Source organism: Quercus lobata, chromosome 5, assembly GCF_001633185.2.
Source record: "Quercus lobata isolate SW786 chromosome 5, ValleyOak3.0 Primary Assembly, whole genome shotgun sequence".
Classification (NCBI taxonomy): domain Eukaryota; kingdom Viridiplantae; phylum Streptophyta; class Magnoliopsida; order Fagales; family Fagaceae; genus Quercus; species Quercus lobata.
Window position 1 is genome coordinate 72,055,896 of NC_044908.1, and position 15,895 is coordinate 72,071,790.

General features: G+C 33.5%; 2 protein-coding genes across 2 annotated transcripts; one reads left to right on the forward strand and one right to left on the reverse strand.

Moving 5' to 3' along the window:
* The first annotated feature begins 1,180 nt into the window (after positions 1-1,180).
* Positions 1,181-9,129, forward strand: LOC115988445 (malonyl-CoA decarboxylase, mitochondrial). Its single transcript, XM_031112017.1, has 16 exons — positions 1,181-1,435; positions 1,523-1,629; positions 1,701-1,791; positions 1,885-2,011; positions 2,087-2,279; positions 2,638-2,782; positions 2,874-2,964; positions 4,059-4,117; positions 4,202-4,279; positions 5,925-6,008; positions 6,538-6,719; positions 7,570-7,698; positions 7,844-7,916; positions 8,196-8,281; positions 8,740-8,824; positions 9,004-9,129. The coding sequence occupies exons 1-16, from the start codon at positions 1,352-1,354 to the stop codon at positions 9,031-9,033; spliced, it is 1,644 nt and encodes a 547-aa protein (XP_030967877.1). The 5' UTR covers positions 1,181-1,351; the 3' UTR covers positions 9,034-9,129.
* Positions 9,130-9,918: 789 nt separating this feature from the next.
* On the reverse strand, positions 9,919-11,940 carry LOC115988814 (chaperonin-like RBCX protein 1, chloroplastic). The gene is made up of 6 exons (XM_031112428.1): positions 11,672-11,940; positions 11,413-11,507; positions 10,948-11,065; positions 10,736-10,752; positions 10,588-10,650; positions 9,919-10,492 (listed from the first exon to the last, which is right to left on the reverse strand). The coding sequence occupies exons 1-6, from the start codon at positions 11,820-11,822 to the stop codon at positions 10,418-10,420; spliced, it is 519 nt and encodes a 172-aa protein (XP_030968288.1). The 5' UTR covers positions 11,823-11,940; the 3' UTR covers positions 9,919-10,417.
* Positions 11,941-15,895: the final 3,955 nt, after the last annotated feature.

The following is a 15,895-nucleotide window of genomic DNA, read 5'->3' on the forward strand; positions in this document are numbered from 1 at the left end:
ATGCGCTCCTCTGAGCACATGCGTGAGCGCATGCTCAGAGGCTCTTCTATTTTTTGGGTAAAGATTAATAATTTGCATTTATTATAATTTGAGATTTCTATTTTTTCCAATCACAAATAAAAAAAACTAAGGGTGTAATGAAATTTTAAAAAAAAAAATTGAAAAAAAAGGAGGGCAGAAGAAACATTGTGATGAAGTAAAAAAAAAAAAAAAGTGGGATGAGTTTTGTAGATTAGAGGAGTTTTAAAACTAACAAAAGAGTAATACTATTTTGTAGAGAGTTAGTGAGTAGATATAGGAATTTAAATCAACCTAAAAGTAGGAGTTTATTAGAAGTAGGAAGACATTTCAATGTAGAAGTATGAATTTATTATTTTTGTCAATTTACTATTTTAGCCTCTTTTTAAGTTTTAGGTAGGGGTATTTTTAACAGTAAAAAAAGTAATAACTAACTTTCTTTTTCCAATTTACTATTTTAACCCCATTTTTAAGTTGTTGATTACTTAATTTAGGGGTATTTTTGACAAAAAAAAAATAATAACTAATTTTCTGAATCCTCTTAATATATAATAGAAAAAAAAAACTAAGGGTGTAATGAATTTTTTTTTTTTTTAAATTGAAAAAAAGGGAGGGCAGAAGAAACAAATACATTGTGACATTGTATAAAAAAAAAAAGTGGGGTGAGTTTTGTAGATTAGAAGAGTTTTAAAACTAACATAAGAGTAATCCTATTTTGTAGGGAGTTAGTGAGTAGATGTAGGAATTTAAGTCAACCTAAAAAGTAGGAGTTTATTAGAAGTAGGAAGGCATTTCAACGTAGAAGTAGGAATTTATTATTTTTGTTAATTTACTATTTTAGCCTCATTTTTAAGTTTTAGGTAGGGGTGTTTTTGACAGTAGAAAAAGTAATAACTAACTTTTTTTTTTTCCAATTTACTATTTTAACCCCATTTTTAAGTTGTTGATAAATTAATTTAGGGATATTTTTTACAGGACATAAAAGTAATAACTAGCGTTCTGAATACTCTTAATATATACACAGATAAATCAAATTAAACTTTTAACATATAATTGTCAAAAATAAATAAATAAATATATAAAACATAATTTATCATTCACCCATCCTTTTACTTATTGTCGTTTTCCAAATCAGCGACACCCCGTTTTCTGCAACAAACACGCGCCTGTTCGAACTTCAGAACGGCCCCCAAAAAAACAAGACGTTTCGAAACGGAACCGAAATTATGTGGGCGGCTTTGGAAATCGATTTATCAACGGTCAATGAGAGAGAGAGAGAGAGAGAGAGCTGTTGTTAGAGAAATTGCACTTTACGTTGTTTTTTTAACAAAGCATGAACAAGAAAGGCTTAGCCATTTTGATGCGAACCAGAATGAGACCCAGCGATTCTACAAAGCTCACTCTCTCTCCTCTCACTGTATAAGTGTACTCTTAAACTTTCCAAATTCTCTCACTGCATTTCGCTACTTGAAATTCTCACTCTCCGATTTTTTGAATTCAACAGAACCAAGTCGATCAAATGGCACAGAATTCTCAACCAAACCGATCGAGTCCACGCGTTTCGCAATTTCAAGGAAACAACAATCTCAATGCCTCGAGTAACACTGAAAGGTCTATATTCTTAATTTCTTGCATAAAATTCAATTTCTTGAATTTTATATAAATCGATATTATTGTTACAGAGAATTTGAGCTTGTGAGAGAGTCGATGCACTCGGCTATATCGATGAACAAAACTGAGGTTTTAGATTCTGTGCTTAATGAATTTTCTGAGGTTAGTTTATAATTTGTGATTAATGCTTTTTTTTTTTTTTTTTAATTAGAAAATTTTTGGTAGCAATTCTTATGATGAAAGATGATAATATAGGGTTATTCTAGCCTTGATCATGAAAACCGCCGGAGATTACTTCTATTGCTTGCGAAAGAGTATGATCTTAATAGGGCGCAAGTTCGCCAATTGATTAAGCAATATCTTGGACTTGAAGTACCTAGTGGTGAGTTTTGAATTGATATGTTGTTGTTGTTGTTAATGTTTTGTGAGATTGAGTTGGTGTGGGAAATTTTTGTAGGTTTAGGTGAGAATGCTGAATCGCCAACTGGAGTAGAAGATGAAGCCTTGCTTTCTGCTTTCTATCGTATTGAGCGTAATTTGAGGCATGCGCTGAAGCCGGTGTATGAAGTTCTGTTTGAGCGGCTCAACACTCATCCCGGAGGGTTGAAGGTCTTGACTGTTCTTCGAGCTGATATTCTATCCATTCTCGCGTAAGGTTATGCTCCATGTTGTATAGTCATAAGGTTACTTCATCAAAATAGACATACACTATAATTGGGAGAAACAGCAGTGACAAATCCTAAGAGTGGTAGTGATGCATTGTGAATTTACAGCAATAACGTGTTGGATGCTGCTAGTAATGTTTAGGTTGGAGAAAAATCTAACTTGCTAAATGATGTAAAGGGTCTTTGAATTTGGGACCTGGTGTCTTTATCGGAGCTTAAATTTGATAAATTTTTATTAAATTATCAATTCATCATATTGGGTTTTCAAATTCTGAGATATCTTAAACAGTGAACAACATAATTAACATCATAATTAAGGAGAATTGTTTCTTTAAATACGCAGAGAGGAAAATATTATATCTTTGCGAGCATTGGACTCCTATTTAAAGGAGAAACTTAGTACGTGGCTTAGTCCTGCTGCCTTAGAGCTTCACCAAATAACATGGGATGATCCTGCTTCTTTGCTGGAGAAAATTGTGGCTTATGAGGTGTTTTGTCTCTTCCCCGTGTTGCACTCCTTTTGATTTAAAATTTGTGTGGTATAGCTTTCGTTGTTTGTAATAAGCATATTTTGTGTAGGCTGTGCATCCAATCAGCAATCTTATAGATCTTAAGAGAAGGCTGGGTGTTGGCCGTCGTTGTTTTGGATATCTACATCCGGCAATACCTGGTTAGCATTCCCTTTCAAAATTGCTTCTCATAGTACTAGTTTCTGTATCTGTTGATTTAGGCTTATCTTCAATAGTCATGTATTTCATACTAGTTTTGTTTGTCCTGTGGCAATTCAGTGGTTATGCATTGTAATTCGTAAGTGTTGATTGCCATTATCAGATATATTGATCTCTTACTTCCCAGACTTTGTTTTATTATCAAGTATCATGGTAGATGTCTGACAGAAATTTCAAGTTTTCTATTAGTAAGTCTGAAATTGCATCATATAGATTATTGTTGTCATTGCAACTTCTCAGTTTTGCCAATTTACTAATGGTCCGTTTGGATTGAGGGGGAGGGAGGGGGAGTAGAGTAGATTTAGCCCAAAATTAGCCTATTTTCAACTGACTCTACTTTATTCCCCTCCACTCCCCCTCCTTCCTCCCTCCATCCAAACATGCCCTAATAGTACAGAAATATCTTATAAATTTATAATCATTGGTTCGACCAGTTTGAAATAGATTGAGTCTGCATTTATTGAGGCAATAGCATGAATCTGTCATAGCAGGATTGCAATTTAGCAGTAATAGTGATAGGCAAAATTATGTCTAATATCATGGAGTCATAGGTTTTTTTGGATGGCTAATGTAGGAAGAGCAAAGAATATATTATAATTTACTCTTGTTTAATTTTTGGAGTCAATTGGGATTTTTTATTCGATCTTATTAGTTACCTAGGTTGGAATGATTGGAATTCCCTAAGTCAATTAGAATTCAGGTTTAGTTTTAGTAGTCCATATAAATGTGCTGTTGTACTCCTATGGAGACAAGCTATGATGAATAAAATTGCAGTTGGAACTTTTTCCAATGGCTTGGTACCAATTCTAGTTAAATCTAGGTGCTGATTCCTAGGCTTTTTTTTTTCTTCAATCTTGTTTTGCAATAGTTTTGGTTTCGTACTGTGTCAATGTCTCAATTGCTTTTGGCTGTATGTTTTACATGACAATTAACTTGGAAATTAGTTTTGGAAAAGTCGTACTAAAATATTTTGAGTTATCTTGTTTTGTTATGTGTATAACTGATCAATGCAGTCTGATTCTGAATTTTGATTCAGGTGAACCCCTTATTTTTATTGAAGTTGCACTCCTGAAAGATGTGGCTCAGTCGATACAGGTTGGTTTATTTATTTATTTATTTATTTTAACCTTATCTTATTCCATCGGTGATGTATAATTAACATATTTTATTGCCTGATAGGAAGTTTTGTGGGATGATCCTCCTATATCTGAATGTGAGGCAACATGTGCATTATTTTACTCTATATCATCAACTCAGGTATGGTATAACTTATAAAACATAATGGAAACACATAACAGATATCATATTGATGTTTTTGTGGTATTTTTATTTCTTGATGCAAGTTCAGTTGTGCATTTTAAGTGTCCCATAATTTTAGGTTTGTTTATCATACTTCCGTGCCATTTATTGCTTACATCTTATGTTGCTAACTTCCATGTTGAACTCTTTTCATTGGAAATCTTGGCAGATAAAAATTGTCTTTACTTTGTATGCCGTCTACCTTTGAAAGAATTTTCTTTGTTTTGTTCATTATTTGCTCCATTTCTGTTTGTTTTATTTTTTAACCTGTTTGTAATTTTTCTAGTAATCAAACAAGTGTTTTACTCATAAGTAATAAATTTTTTATTGAAGTAGAGGAATTACCCTATATACATAGGATGCATATATAAGATAGCCTAAAGAATTACAAAGAATGAGAATTACAATCCAAAAGAGAGAGAATCAGTGAAGTTCACTATAGAATATCTCTGACTGAAGACACTAAATCATTAAAACATTATTCTAGTAAAAAGCGCCTTCAAATGAACCACTGAGGTTTTCTCATTTTCAAAAGTATGATGATTCCTCTCTCTTCATGGTGTCCACATCAGGCATAAGGGGAGGCAAACCAATTCTTCCATCCAGATGGTAAATCCACAACACTCATTGGCATTATCCACTAAACCCCAAACACCATTAAACAAAGGTTCCACAATGCTATGCAATGCCATAGTGTAACAATAGATGATCCATAGTACCTACACATGCAACATAAGTTTACAAAAGTCATGAACACCAATGAACTATATCTCAACTGACTCTTCCTTCTCCCATAATAATGATGGAGGGCGAGGTGGGTTCAAGACCTATTGGGTGCATGTGTAACTTACTAATAAAAAAACAATCTCTGATGATAATGACACTCCAAGAGTGTGTTGTCTCTTCATTTTGTTTTTCTACATAAGTGTTAATTGAGGCACCTTTATCAGCTGCAAGTGCATACAACTTCAGGTACATCTCCTTCAGAAATTGATTCCCACACCACTTTTCCTACCAAAACCTCACTCGATTACCATCCCCTACCTCAAGCTGCACATAGTCCACAGATCCATCCCAACCCCCTTAGTACTCCTCATAAACTACAACCTTGGGTATTTCTTCATGGACCATCGACCCCAATCCTGCCCACATTTGCAGGCAACAACCCATCTCCACAAATGTGCATCTTTTTCCCCACAGCACCAAAGCTATTTACCCAATAAAACTTAGTTAAAAGTGTCCAATTTTCTCACCACAAGCCACCAGTTCAGTTGGAGAACAAATATGATTCCATTCCACAAGATGGAATTTAAATTCATCGCCTAGCCCTCCCCACAGAAAATTACCTGCAATCTTTCCAAATTGTTCGCCACATTATAAGCATTGATTATTGGAATTTATTAGCATTGGTAACTACCAAAGTTGATGGATAAATAGAGACATTGATGGTTGTAAATTATATCTGTAGTCTCTAAACTATCTACTTATTATTCTTTTCTTATCCTCACTTATTTTAATTGCTTTTTAGAGTACTGAATATCATACTTTTCATTTTAATAGTCTTCTTCCATGTCCATGATCTGCATGCTTTGAAATTTTGCAGCCTGGTTTATCAGGGATCAACCTAGGAAAGTTTCTTATTAAACGTGTGATAACACTGGTGAAAAGAGAAATGCCACGTATATCTGTAAGTATTTCTGTAGCTTTATAGAGATTTATGAATTTGAAGAGCAAAGACTTGTTTCAAGCAAAAGAATCATTGTTTTTTAAATGTTTTTTGTTTATTTATATATGGCTAATTAGCTTTTTGGATCATTTTTGTTCTTGGCCATTGATTTTAATTGCTCTTTTTTGTTTGGTTCATAAAAACTTAGCTTTGTACTACACAACTATTAAGTTGTGTTGATCATCTATTTATCCTGTGAACACAGTGGTAATATTAGCTCCCTTCTTCATCGAGATTAGTATTTTCATTATAATGTTTATTGATTTACCGGTTTACTTTCTGCTTAGCTAGTAACTTTACCGTAATTTTGTTCAAGTTTTATTTTTATAATAAGTCCAATATATGTCACATATGCAATCAAATTACATTGGAGGAAATGTGCTATCAAATTTTATGTATGTCTTTAAGGCTGCTGTCAATCTCATTTGTCTAGTCATGGTTTTTCTGTCTTTATCCTGACATTACTTACTGTCCTCATTTTTTTCCGCAGACATTTGCAACTCTCAGCCCCATCCCTGGGTTCATGCAGTGGCTCCTATCTAAGTTGGTATCTCAGTCAAAGCTAGCTGAAGCAGAAGACGTGTCACTGTCGTCAGTTGATAGTTCTGGTTCTGCTTTCTGGGAGAACATACTTGAACCAGAGGAGGAAAAAGCACTTATGGATTTATCTGAGTGAGCTTCATCTTCTTTCCAATATGCCTATTCATAGAAATGAAGCTATTTCATTAAGTTGAATGAATGATTTATGTCTCATCAAGAGATTATAAATGCTTATTAGATCCATGGTTGTGTGATTATTCTTTTCTTTAGAGGGAAAGTGGTTGTTTTTTACATTTATGTCTGCACATGAGATGAATGATCTGAATCCCTGGGCACTTGCTTTCTTTGAAGAACTGTAGTAGTCCATCGCTAAAAACTTGTCAATTTTAGATTAATTTTTACAATGAACTACATTACATTCAGAACATTAGATTGCAACTATAGGAGGTTTATTTATTTATTTTTTAAAACATCCCTTTGTACCTGATTCTCTCTTTTCTTTAACTATATCTTTAGTTGTTAAAATAAAAATGAACTGCATTACTTCTAGATAGAAGCAATGTGAAACTTTTGGAGCTGTTTATGGAGTCAGGTCCATCTCCCAATAAATTCTTGGTAATTAGCCCCACTAAAGCTGAACTGGTTATCTTCAAAAAATCAAGTGATTGTGCAATTTATTACTCTTCATTAATGTCCTTGGGCCAATCAGCATGAAAGATACTGCCCCTGGCACATCCTAATAATGGTCTAGGGCTTGGGGTTTTACTTTTACACATTGTACTTCCATTCTTGAGTTTCATACTTCTCTGAGCTTTTCTGTTTGATTCATTGTATTGTTTTAGTTTCTTTGTGTTCATCATCGTGAACATGAAGTAATTCTTCATATCAATAAAGATTATTACCTAAAAGAAACCAAAACATCCCACTTTTCTTCTCATGTTCTTGAAACATATGTTTTAAACCTTAATATTTTGAGTTGCAGGGGTGTTGCTACTGGGAAAAATGGTATGGAAGTGATGCTGAATTTGCTGAATTCAGCAAATTATGAGTGGACCAATTCATCTGAATTGCTTTCAGCATTAAGATCCCCTCTAATTCGACTTTGTGCCAGGTAACATTATAAATATCAGCTAGGAGTGAGACCTGAGGGAATTGAAAATGATGTCATAGAATAAAGTTTTGAATTGTTGCATTAGCTTTTACTGTTATGCATTTTATTGAATATATAATAAATGATACTTGTTTTCTGTCTATAGGTACCTTCTGCAAGAGAAAAAAAGAGGAAAAGCTTTGGATTCTGTAGCAAATTTTCACTTGCAAAATGGAGCGGTATGTCATGCAACCTTAATTGGTATAACATGTAATCTATATCCTTCTAGGCAACATATATTCAGGGCAAAACTAACAGTGACATGGGTCGATATTGGATGGGATATGTTTCAAGTGATATGTAATTCCCATATTTGTTAATTGATGAAGAAAAAAAAAATCTAACTGCAAGAAATTACAATTACGTAAGGGATCAAAATTGGTGGGTAACCAAAAATAGCACGTTTCCCTAGTTGGAAATTTCATTCTATTTATTGCAGATTTTCTTAATATGGACAGATGGTTGAAAGAATAAATTGGATGGCAGACCGATCAGAAAAAGGTCTTCGTCAAAGTGGAGGTCTCATGGTGAATTATGTATACAGGTAATCTTCCTGTTGAGATCCTTTTTTTTTAATCATGTCATCAATTCTTTGAGGAAATCCGTGATTCGCACACATTATTCATGAATTGGATTAGATCCGTCATATGACTGTTTTGATATGGAAGACATGCCCCATCTTAGACCAGTGACCATAAATTGTCTTATGAAATATTCTGGGAATACTTGCCTAAATATACAACAAAGAAGGCTCAGGTAGTTTGTGGCTATTTTTTTGGATTTAATTGGGGGGCCAAACAAATCATTTTGTAGGTTTTAGAGCATGAATTTTGATTGTAGGAGAAATATGGAGGGTGAGATCATGTGTTCAAGGTTCGCCATATGCATGTGTAACTTACCCAAAAAATATAAGAAAAAGAAAAAGAACAGAAACCTTGCTTATAATTTCAATGGAAATTCTGGCCTTCAATAACGTGAAATATGTTGAACCCTGAATTGCAGGCTGGAGAATATAGAAGAATATGCTCAGTCATATTTCAGCAAAGGGCATATCAATGCTTCAGCTGATCTACATCGGTTGGTTAAGGTAATATGTTGTGCATGAAAGTCAGACCTTGGAGTATGACTTCATATTAGTCATGCCGCATCTTCTATATGCACTTGCATGCACACACTCACAGAGTAAGAGTGAGCAAACTCACAAGCTAGAGACAAGTCATTTATTTTTCCTAATTGCTATCCTTGTTTTTACTTGGTTTGCAACAGTTGAAGGAACACGGAGAAAGAACAGATTAGGAGGTTTGTCTGAAGAGATTCTTAGTGTGCGTTTGGGAACAAATTAAAAAGCCAACTTATTTTATTATTCAGTTCATTTTTACTATTATTCATAGGTCCCACTACACTTTTTGATATTATTCATGAGTCTCACGGTACTATTTCAGCTAACTTTTACCTTTATCTTCAGTACTTTTAGCAAAATAAACAGATTCCAAACAGACCCTTAGGATATGATTTTGTTTCAATATAGATTAGTTTTTGTATGAGTCGAGAATTTAAGCAGGCTTATGTCTGTAAATATCAGCCACAGATATTTGTACTGAGGACAATATTTGCATTGCTGCTTTCCCACTATGTATTTATTTGCATAGAAATTCTGTTTCTCCTTATTTGGAAAACAAATGGCCATAGTATATATTATACGGCTTATACTCTGGACAGAAAGCTATTATCAGATAAGTTACACCATATTATTCTTTTTCTTTTAAACATATACGTTGATTTTATTGGATTTTAAAGACTTTTCTTATAGGACAATCCGTTTCTAAGAGCTGTCAGGACACTGTTTTATATTGACTACCAGCCCTACCTTTGTTATAGAATGATGTGAAGCTGGTAGTCAATCTACTGTTTGAAGCAAAGGCCTCCCTTGGTTCACTTTGGCAAAGGGTTAGGACTTAGGATTTTAAATCTCCCTTTCCAGAACATTGCTTTTAGTCCTAGACATAAAACAAATTAAGATAGAAAAGCACTGACAAATTTAATCATTTAAGTATTTAACTATTATTTTAACAAATTATATAATTTTAGGCATTTTTCTTTGCTTGGAGAGACATCTATAGATGAAAGAGAAGCAATATAGAAATAACGCTTTTTTACTATTTTCATGTTTGATGGTATAGATAATGTATAACATGGTTCCAGGTATTTCATCTCATGATAAAATGCAACTATTAATAACAAAGTGATCTTATAAAAGGATAACACATGGTTCTCAAGCAGTTCTTATAACTGTATGCTTACTAATTGTCTATAAATACCAAAACAAAGTAAGAACACTGGAGGCAATTCTACAAATTTCCGTGTCTTCATGAGTGTACCCTGATTTGCTGCAATTATGGTATGCATGGCACTGGCTCCAATTAAAATGTTGATCCTCATTCAATTAAACTGTTCTATCATCTTAAGTTTACCATTTTTCTGGTAAAACTGTTTGGGTCTTCACTCTTCAGAATATTTCTGGGACATTGATCATCTTACAATGCTGAAGACAAGCTAGAGCCCTCAAAGTTGAATATTATGAGGTTATATCTATTAATTCAACAATTAATTCTTTAAATCATTATGGATTTATGGAGCAGGACTTCACAATCACAATTGGAGAAGCAGGTATAGTGATTGATTACTTCTCGCTCTCTGCCTGACTGGTTTCTAAGACATAATCTCTCATGATACTCGTGTTAGAATCGTCGACCATCTACAAGGAGGTAAAAAAATGCAAACAAAAGTTGAAGAACAAAAAAAACACATAAATAGGATAAAACTGAAAAAAGGTTAAATTTAATCTCTGACCTTAACAGCTACTCTCTTCAGGTTGTCCCATTCAAAATCATTTTTACAATAGGCAGATCGAACCTATATTAAAATTCCGAATTACCTCTTGATGTTAATAAGTTAGTGAATAAATAAACAAATTGAGCATCACAAGTAATTTACTGACCTCTAATATACGAAGAGCTTCATGCAGATGCCATAGTTTGTACGAAGAATATAGTGGAATCCCATTGATCAAATCACAAGTCATGCATATTCTAAAAAGTCAGATCTTACACGCCAACAATATAACATATATAGTCATTCTGTTTGTGTAAGAATCCAGGACATCTTACATGTTATAACATAAAATTGAAAATAGGTTTATCATTAACGTACCTAAACCCTTATGCCTTGAAGATTCTCGCATCAAACTGGCACAGAACTTGTCCCCATCATTCAATGAGTGTCTATCCATGAATTCCATTAACTCCTTGTATGCCTCAGTGTTATAGCTCTGCTCTGGCAAGCAACTGTTAAAAGATGAATTTATCCAATATAAATTATTCAACCAATCCTAGATGCAGTATTATATGCACTCAGTCTCACTTTCATCTTAATAAGCCACAAACAACTTTTGACTCTTAAGAAAAGAGAGTATCATTCCTTAGTCATTGAAAAGATTTATAATTCCCCACAATCCATGGATGGTTAACAAAAGCATCTAAACATTGAAAAGAAAACAAATGAATTCAACTCATCCTAAGCATATAATTCAACTCATGCACTCATCCTAAGCATATAATTCAACTCATGCAAAGAAGTTAAGGCTAAGCAAAATAAAAACAAGGGGAGAAGAGGAACCTGAAGCTGTGCTGCGACAATCCTTACTGCAATGTAAGTGAAGAAATTGTGGAGGTTTTGGGCTCCCTTAGCTTCTGGTGATGCTTCTCCAAATCCTGCATTCAGTCACGAAAATTAACCTCATAACTAACACACACACACACACACAAACACAAACACTTAACACATACTGAATTTGTACTTTGTACATATCTTATATATTGTAGAGATAGATATATATCAGACACACATAGCATAGATATAAATAGCAAATACCCACCAGGGACATACATCTTTTGGCAGTGCAAGCGAGTGGGTTGAGAGGTCCTTGGCTTGCTGCATGGCCAGGAAGGATAAGCTTTCTTTTTGTTGGATTTTGAAGGGAAAAGATAAGGGAGCTGAGAGGGTGTGAGAATTGCAGAGGATTCCATGGATATAATGGGCTGGGAAGGGAAGCTGAGATTCCAAAGACTTTGGGATAGGTATAGGCTCTAGCTATTGTATAAGACCAAATTCCCTGAAAGTCCAAATATGCAAATACAGATTGTGATAGTGTATCTCTCAAACAACAAAAATATCTTCCAATTAAACTTTTAGGCAAAATCTTCTCAAAAAAAAAAAAAAAAAAAAAAAAAAATTAGTGCAAAAAATATCTCTGGGTCATGGCACATGGGGGAGTCACAAAAATTTTCAGGGATTTCCACGTCTACTTAGTCTAGTGTGGAACCCACCTGTGCATGTCTTCTAGTTTTGCAGGGTTTTCTTTAAAATAATTTTATTTATTTATTATTTAAAAAATAAATTGGATTTAAACATTATTGCATTTAAAAAATTAAAACCTTAAAAAAGTGTGACATGTGTTTAATTAGCTCGGGTGTGGCTTACTTCTAGTACTTTTTTAATTGAAAATTTCATTTTGTTTTAAATACATAATTGTAAGTGATAGCGAGTTTTAATTTTCACATTTTATTTAATTAGTAAATAATGTGACAGTTTTTTATTAAAACAAAAAGGAAATTCAAGTTAAAAAAGTATTAGAGGTAAGTCAAACCCAATTAGTTCACGGTTTTGCTATGCACGTATCCACATTTTAGGTTCTAGCTAATATTTTGTGTTTGAGGGGGATTTTTTATAAGTTAAAAAATGGGTGTTGACATTGTTTGCTGTTATTACTTATTAGAACTATTTTAAGGATAATTAATATTAATATATAAATAACAACTCTTTTAATCTGCCTTTTTGGAAAAATAAAAAATAAAAAACTCAAAAAAATTAAAAGATAGCAATAATCAATAGAAAATATTGAAAAAATGGTAATGAAATGTATGTCTTTAGACTCTTTACCGCTATTTTAAATTATGGGAGTTAAGATGAGAATCGGAAAAAGAATTACAAAATTGAATTTTAGTGATATTAAAATCTTACCTCTACATGATAACCTGATAATGATAAAAAAAAATTAAGTGATAATGATAATAAAATAATTTAAAGGGGTACTTGTAGTGTAGTTGGAATACTCTTCTATATGCTTTATATAAATAGCCACATCTCATTATAATTCATCATTCTAGTCTCACTCGTCACTAGGATACAAAAACTTGTGTATTACTAATCACATTTGTAAGGGTAAAGTCCCAAGATCATACAATGGGCCTTGGGTCCCATATAAAATTCGACCACGTTTGAGGAGAAGGTGTGGGTACCAAAAGAGCTCCAGGCCCAATTCTTATGGGCCCAAAATTGTTTAAAAGACAGTCTGAGGAGAAACGTCTCCTTAGACGTACCAAATGTGGCTCGAACATGCACTCTGCCAGGTATAAGGATTCACTCCAATGAGTATTAGTAACAAGGATGAGTCCCACAAACTCGTAAGAGGGAGGAAAGTGTAGGATGCCAAGGGAGAGGTTACAGCTGCCACATTAAATGCATGACAGCTACTTTTCCTGCCGCATTAATGTGGAAAGGACTTGTGAACAGTGTTACCTTGGCTACTACAACTCACAGAAAGATGGAGGAGATGTTGATGGGACAGACACTTAAGTGAAGGTCTAGATGATCAACAAGTGTAAGGTCCTGATGACTTCAAGAGGGTTATATAAGGGGGGGGGGGGAGTTCCTATGAAGAAGGGGACGGAAAAAAGGAGGAACTTAGAACAGAAGAAGAGGGTGAGAACTATAGTCTTTGAGTAGGGACAGAGATACATCCCCTATGTCTCCTCGGATCGTATATCTAATGGACATGAAGGAGATTTTCTTATTTTCAATTGTTGTATGGCCTAATGTTAACTAGTATGCACTTCGTTAGGGCTTAGTTCTGTAACCCACTCTCTATAAATTCATTGTCTCGGGCTCCTTGGGCCAGAACCCCATACTTGTTGGGCCTGGACCCCCCGAATTGTGACCCTACAACATTCATTACAACATCTTTTGTAAGTGTTTTTCAGTTTTTATAGCAAATTTGTTATAGTTTTAACATTTTTTCAAAAAAAAAAAAAAAGCATATTACATAATAAAAAGAATAGAGTTTTGTTATAAAAAAAATTATGATATTAAACACGAGTTAAATAGTTTAAGTGATAACAAAAAGACTTATTTAAATATATGGCCTCCGAATTTGTTGGGTCGCCAACAGCATCCAACAGCATTGCAACCATTGAACCCTGAAGTTAAAAAATGTTTCTCAGCCTTCCACGATGAAGGAAGTACATGCATGTACGAGATCTCTCAATCTTTTTGGACCCAAAAACCTTCTCTGAGGCAAGATTGTTGCCAAGCTATCAAAGAGGTTGATGAGGATTGTGCCTCGATTGTGTTTGCGCGCTTTGAAAACCCATTTTTACAATATAAATTGAATGTATATTGTGCTCAAATGTCTCACTCTCACCACTTTTCATCATAATCATCAGCACCATCACCATCACCATCACCATCACTAGAATCATCTTCAACGCCAGAACTATATTGATGATCTTCAGCACCAGAACCATCTTCAGGAGACTAATTTTGTCCGTCTTTTCAAGATTGAACTAGGCAATTATTTGTTTTCTAGAAGTTATTGTTTTCTAGTAGTTATTATTTATTCATTGAAAGTATTTCAATGGCTTATTCCTTTTACCTAGTTAATTTCAATATATATATGTATATATATATATTATGAGACTAAAATCCCAGTTTTTGAATTGTAACATGACTATTACCATTACTAATAAACACTCTTAGGATTTTAATAAAACCTTCCGCCCCAATTCTTATCAAATTAAAGGGAAAAGTTAAATTGATGGCTTTACAAACTTAAAAATTGCAATTTCCATATGGTTAGCACTTAAAAAAAAAAAAAAAAATACAGAATTTCTTTGCAATCCAACTTCTGAAGTCTGAAGTGCAAAATATAAGGTGCAAAGTACTGCCTCAACATTTTAGATGCCAGTGAGTCTTGGCTCCTACCATAAAAATGACGACTTAGCCATGGACAAGAATTTGGCAGCAAGAAAGAAAGAACTGGGTTCCACTCAAGGAGACATGGAGTTGATCTTATGAAAATCTATGATTAAAAAATTGTGTATATATCCTTCTCAACTTGCATAACTCTATAATTTTTTTTCCCCTCATTAGGTTTTTAGGTATTGAATTTTATAGAGAGACCAAAGTTTCTTGAACATCAAAAATTTGGGTCGATTGTAAATTTATAGAGTGGGTTACAAGTATTCATTTCATATCTTACAAAAAATAAAATTAATAAAAAAAAAAAAACTGTAATGTTTGGTTTCAGGTAAAGGGAAAAAAGAAAAAGAAAAAAAAAAGGAATTAGACCAAAAATAAGAGCATTTACTAGACAGGTTTTATGGGCTTTTATTGGACTCCTGTTTTTTAACACTCAGGAAGCCCAGAGCTCAATGGTTTGGGCTAAAAAAAGTTGTGTACTGTGTAGAACAGTTGGGCCTTCACTATAGTCCTACTGACATATTGAAAAACTAGTATACCTAGATTTATTTAATTTAATTTAATTTAATTTTTATTTTTTTAATTGTGGCTTATGTTAGGCTGGCATAAACCCATATTATATATTGCCTTTTTCTCATTAGTTCCGATACTGCAACACTAGTAATTCTTAAGTATTCCTGAAACATGAAGAATAATACTTTTTTCTCTCATATTCATGGTGGAATCCACTTATTATATTCATGGTGGAATCTAATATGAGAGGAAATAGTACTAATTCTCCATATTCTGAGAATATCTAAGAATTTTCTCTGCGGCACACCTCCTTTCAAATAAGGATTGTTTCATTGACAATGGGTGAAGGTGATTTTGATTTTCATTATATTCATTTTTTTTTGAATGACAGAATCTTGATACATACTTTCTATTAAATTACAAGTCTGTTTAAGCTTATATTTGTAAAACTGTGTTTTGCAAACATTATTTTAGTTAAAATTGTAAAATCATGTTTTTAAATTTTAATTTCAACTCATGTAAAACAGTGAATGTACGTGTACAGTACTAA